This window comes from Drosophila santomea, chromosome 2L (assembly GCF_016746245.2).
Source record: "Drosophila santomea strain STO CAGO 1482 chromosome 2L, Prin_Dsan_1.1, whole genome shotgun sequence".
NCBI classification, from domain to species: Eukaryota; Metazoa; Arthropoda; class Insecta; order Diptera; family Drosophilidae; genus Drosophila; species Drosophila santomea.
The window spans coordinates 19,952,543-19,957,002 of NC_053016.2; the positions used below are offsets into that span (position 1 = coordinate 19,952,543).

The 4,460-nt window shown below is 41.6% G+C and overlaps 1 protein-coding gene across 3 annotated transcripts; it reads right to left on the reverse strand.

Moving 5' to 3' along the window:
* Window positions 1–590: 590 nt before the first annotated feature.
* On the reverse strand, window positions 591–2,204 carry LOC120453658. Of its 3 annotated transcripts, none has more exons than XR_005616551.2 (3): window positions 2,009–2,204; window positions 1,738–1,939; window positions 591–1,364 (listed from the first exon to the last, which is right to left on the reverse strand). XR_005616551.2 is itself a non-coding variant. In XM_039638467.2 (3 exons), exons 1-3 carry the CDS (start codon window positions 2,071–2,073, stop codon window positions 1,276–1,278), a joined length of 312 nt encoding a protein of 103 aa, XP_039494401.1. In that variant the 5' UTR covers window positions 2,074–2,204; the 3' UTR covers window positions 591–1,275. The 3 variants fall into 3 exon arrangements, 2 of the variants coding, with proteins under 2 accessions (XP_039494401.1, XP_039494390.1); XM_039638467.2 differs by having other exon boundaries at window positions 1,738–1,895; XM_039638456.2 differs by having other exon boundaries at window positions 1,738–2,202.
* Window positions 2,205–4,460: the final 2,256 nt, after the last annotated feature.

Genomic DNA, 4,460 nt, shown 5'->3' on the forward strand with positions numbered 1-4,460 from the left:
ACTGCGGCTGCTCGAATCCTTTTTCTCTTCCAGCCCAGCAGACCACAACATCCTTGCCGGAGCGGGAGAGAGAACATTAACAGCATATTATCCTGCCAGAGATCCCATACAAAACAAAAGCCAGCGAAGCGTAGACCCAAACAAGGATACGACATCCTAGGGATGGCGATTGAGTTTTCCTGGCGTTGCTGCCGCCTGTTGTTGTTGTTTTTAAGAAAGTGAAAAATATGATGGAATTAATTTTTGTGTGTTTGGATTTAAGCACTCGCTGCTGAGAGGTTGAAAACTGAAATGCCGTCAGATTAAATTTAATCCTGCTGAAATGTTGTCATTTATAATATTGCACAATTGCCGCTAATCAAATTGTTGCCAGAAAATAGAAAAGGGTAAACCGAATTCCCTGGGCCGAGACTCGAGACCTTTTTGCACGCTCTTTCTTTGGCAGCATGCTGCCATTCCACTTACCCTCCACTTACCTCACCCTCTGGCCTTCCATTTATTCTAACGAATCTATTAAGTGGAAATTTATTTAAGCAAACGCAAAAAGTTTAAGTCATAAAGTTCATCTTGTTTTTGCTTTTGCTGTGGCTGCTCGAGTACATAAAAATATTAAACAAATAGGAAACAGGCCACGGAGTCAGCCAATAATAGGAGGGCGTTGCCATTTTTATTTTGCATATCCTTGCTCGTTCGCTGCTGTTGATATTTTTATTGCCGGCTTAGGATCGGCAATTTTCCTCAACCAATTCGACTGAACGAGACGCCTGGAAATTTGCGCAGGATTTAGCCTACAGCTTGCTTAAGCTTATGGATTTTCGAGCGAAAGAGATAGTGGTTCCCGTCATAAATTGCACTTGAACGCGTATGCGTAATATTTTTTTATATATTTATATTGAAATATTTGCCATGACCTAAAACTTGGTAGCTTTTGGATTTTGGTTATAGCTTTTTAGTTGATAGGTTTTCGGTATGTGGCTTAGTATATATGTAGTGGCTTAGTATATAAGGGCTTTAGAATATTTCTTGTGGCATCATTTAGTTGTATGACTATTAGTTACTTATAAATGCAGCAACTAAAAATATAATAAAGCTGTCCAATTGTGTTGTATTATTAATCCATGATTATCCCTTGACTATAGGTACATTATTTCCTTGCATTACGCAGAGCGTTTTTTTATTAAGCCCGCTTAAATAATTCCCCCTTTGCAGAAGAATACACATTATACATTTTACTTTCCATAGCCTTAACGAAGGGCCGAGAAAAAAGGATTTTCCTCACCCCACTCTTTGCCCTTTTCTCCAGCTATTGAGGTAATTTGACTGGGACATAAAAGGGACAGACAAAGAGGATTCGCGAGCCAGGCCTGTAAGTGAGAAAGAGACAATTAAAAATCCATTAATTTGAGTAGCGGCAACCATGTAAAGCTACTTATATCGCACCCAAAACCGAATGGAAATTTACATTACATTATACTCGCATTTAAATAATTTTTGCAAAATTAAAACGTAATGCATGGGACCGTTTCGCATGGACTCGTCGGTGTCCAAGGCGAAACTTTATTCATCGGGAGCTTGTGTGTTTGTAAGGGGGGAATAACGAGTGTGTATAAGTGCATCCTTGATGCATTGACCGTGTGCTCAACCCGGCCCATGACAGTGAAATTATTTGTGTTGCACATTTAACTTGCACATGGCAAAACATATATGTATGTATATACTCGTGTATTTTGCATTTACCGAGTGCACTTCCATCATTATCCACCCGGACTGGTCTTCGGACCACCGGCATACCCATCCTTAAAGATCCCTGAAGCCAGGCCGGATGCAGGATCCCAACCCTTTTGGGCCGCATGGGCATTGTTTTTTGGCCAGGCCAAAAGAGCCCGGACTGCAGCCTGCGGATTAAAATGCATGGGTTCATGAAGTGGTCATCTGTCATCTTTGCGGTAGGAAGAACTTCGCATGTTGACATTGTCGCAACAGTTTATATATGTATGTACAAACATACGGGGCGTGCACCAAAGGGAGATATGGCAGGAGGCTCTCGAGGCAGATCCAACCATTCATGGCCATCTCGAACGGGCGCTGCCCCAGCTTGATTTAATTATTTTCAGCGGGAATAGTTGAAATGGTGTCGGGTGGGATATTGTTACTATATACTATACAAAACAGAATTTAGAATAATGGAAAATATGAAAGCTAATGCTAATGATGTGTTTTAGTGATTTCTGCTAAAAACTACGACTTTCCGTGCTCATAATATAATCTAAACAATAGCTGTTAGCTGAGTATCCGATGGTCCTACCACTGCCTTTTCTGATTCTCATTCCTAGTTATTTATACTTTTGCTGTTTTGTTGCCTGTGGAGCATCGCTCGGGCAGGGTAACTGGTGCGCATTTCCCTTACAAGCCGGATTAAATATGGCTTAAAAGTCAGTTGACACGAGTTGGCCATTTCTCGCCGACTGCTGTTCACTCAACCTCCGGTGGGTCAGCTCCTCATCCTCTTCTCAGGGCAAAATGTTGTTGTTCGTCGGTGTGAGATGATAAAACATTTATGTAGATAGCCCAGGCCCAAAGTGCACCAGCAATCATTCACATTAAGTGGATACGCAATGGGGTGGGAGCTCAGGATTAAGGCGAAATGTCTTTTAGATGTCGTTTAAATTAATTGCAATGAAGAGATTATTAAAAAGAGGAAACTGATTTAATGCACAAGCCTTAAAAGCTTCATATCTGAATGAAGGTGGACCGAATTGAAGCTTGGGGCTCATCTTTCGATATTAAAAGCGTAATCTCTTACCGTTTTCTTTCGACCATTTCATCCAATCTTATTTTCCAATTACCAGCAGCTCTACGCCAATTAAATCACTTGCAAAAGCAGAAACCAGGTTGGAAAACTCTTATCTGGCCAATTATGACCGTCTATTTGGCAGGAAATATGTTGTGATATATTTTCCTTTTGCCTTGATGCCTCGTTTAATTGCTCGAGTAGGTATCGAGTTTTATAAGCAAAAAGAAAATCGTAATTCAAATTGAAATTGAAAGAATATATCTCGGCTAGTCCCCAAAGGAAATGGACGAGTTTTCACATGCGAGGTGTTGTGAGGAACGAAAAAAGGATTCCCTTCGGTGGGAATATTTACTTTTTGACACGTTTCTAACAAGGCTTTTGAAGACTGAATTCTGCTGTGTGTGAGCACGGAAATTAGCTTGATTAGATAGTCTGATGACTTCAGACAGTTGTGGTGTGGGTGATTGAGATTCTTGTTGTTGAGTGTACACTGAGTTGATTTATTTCTGTGACACCTTTAACTGAATGATTCAGAATGTAACCCCAAATTGAAGATGTGAGCTCTAACATATGACTGAAACTAATAGCTTCTCAAATAGGCAATTTACCTACTAATTTATTTATTTAGTATTCCTACCCCATTCTCCTAATAATTCAAAAGTACACATTTTTTTTCCAAGTTATGAATGTGTCCTGTGTAATATTGGCTAATTAGACCGAGTTTCGAGCTCAAATCCTGTGCTAATGGTTAACGATCTGCGTTCCCATTTTGCCTTATAATTCTGCGATACTCAACGTCCATTCTGTGACCAGCTGGCGAGTTCTGGTCCTGGCGCCTGGTCCGGCTCCTTGTGCCTTGTTCATCCTGCATGTCGCACAAATGTTGTATTACCTCCTGACATGCAACATGAATATTCACTTTGCACTTTGCGGGCGCATTGGCTGGGGCAAGGATTTGGGATACAGGTGTTTTCGCAGACTGCCCTAGGGACAAGCACAAGCCGGGGAGTACGAGGTGGATGCTGATGTGGATGTTGATGTTGTCCTTCTACCCGAAATTTGCATCTTAATCTCTGCCGTCAGCGCCGCTGTTGACAAGCAGCAGCGGTAGTAGGAGCAGGACCAAATCGCCTGCTTACGAACTCGAGAGTCCTGCACGGTCTCCCCTGCTGATTGCTGTTTAGTTTTGCAATTTAAATCAGACTTTCAGGTGCAATGGTCGGACATTCCCTGCTTAAATTGGCAGGACATCTTCGTCCTGACATACTTATCATCATCCGCCCCCAAGGACGAGATGCTGTATCGGAAAACCCTTTGAACGCCTTTGGGGCGGCTGGCTAGTTGGCTTTTATTTTTCGATTCTGCTCTTTGCTGCGAAATAAAATCAAATGAAATGAAATGTAGATGCATATCCTTTTTTAGGCTGCTATCTTTGTATCGGCGCTGTGTGTGCGCATGTAAATTGTATAAATGTGCGCATACATTTTCGTAGGCAAAATTTGAAATTCCGATTTTCGACCAGATTGGTAAACAATTTATGTAAGCAACCGAACTGAGCCGAACACATTGAAAATCTGGTCAGAAGTGTCCTCTGGCTTTGTTTTGTTAGCTCTTCCATCCCCTCTACCCTCGTACCGGATGGTGCTGGAAATCATGTAATTGCGTA

Coding starts and splice junctions, on each gene's coding strand:
- LOC120453658 (XM_039638456.2), bottom strand. CDS start 1,972: ATGTCAACATGCGAAGTTCTTCCTACCGCAAAGATGACAGATGACCAC. Junction 1,365..1,737: donor TAATGATGGAAGTGCACTCG/GTAAATGCAAAA, acceptor TCTCACTTACAG/GCCTGGCTCGCGAATCCTCT.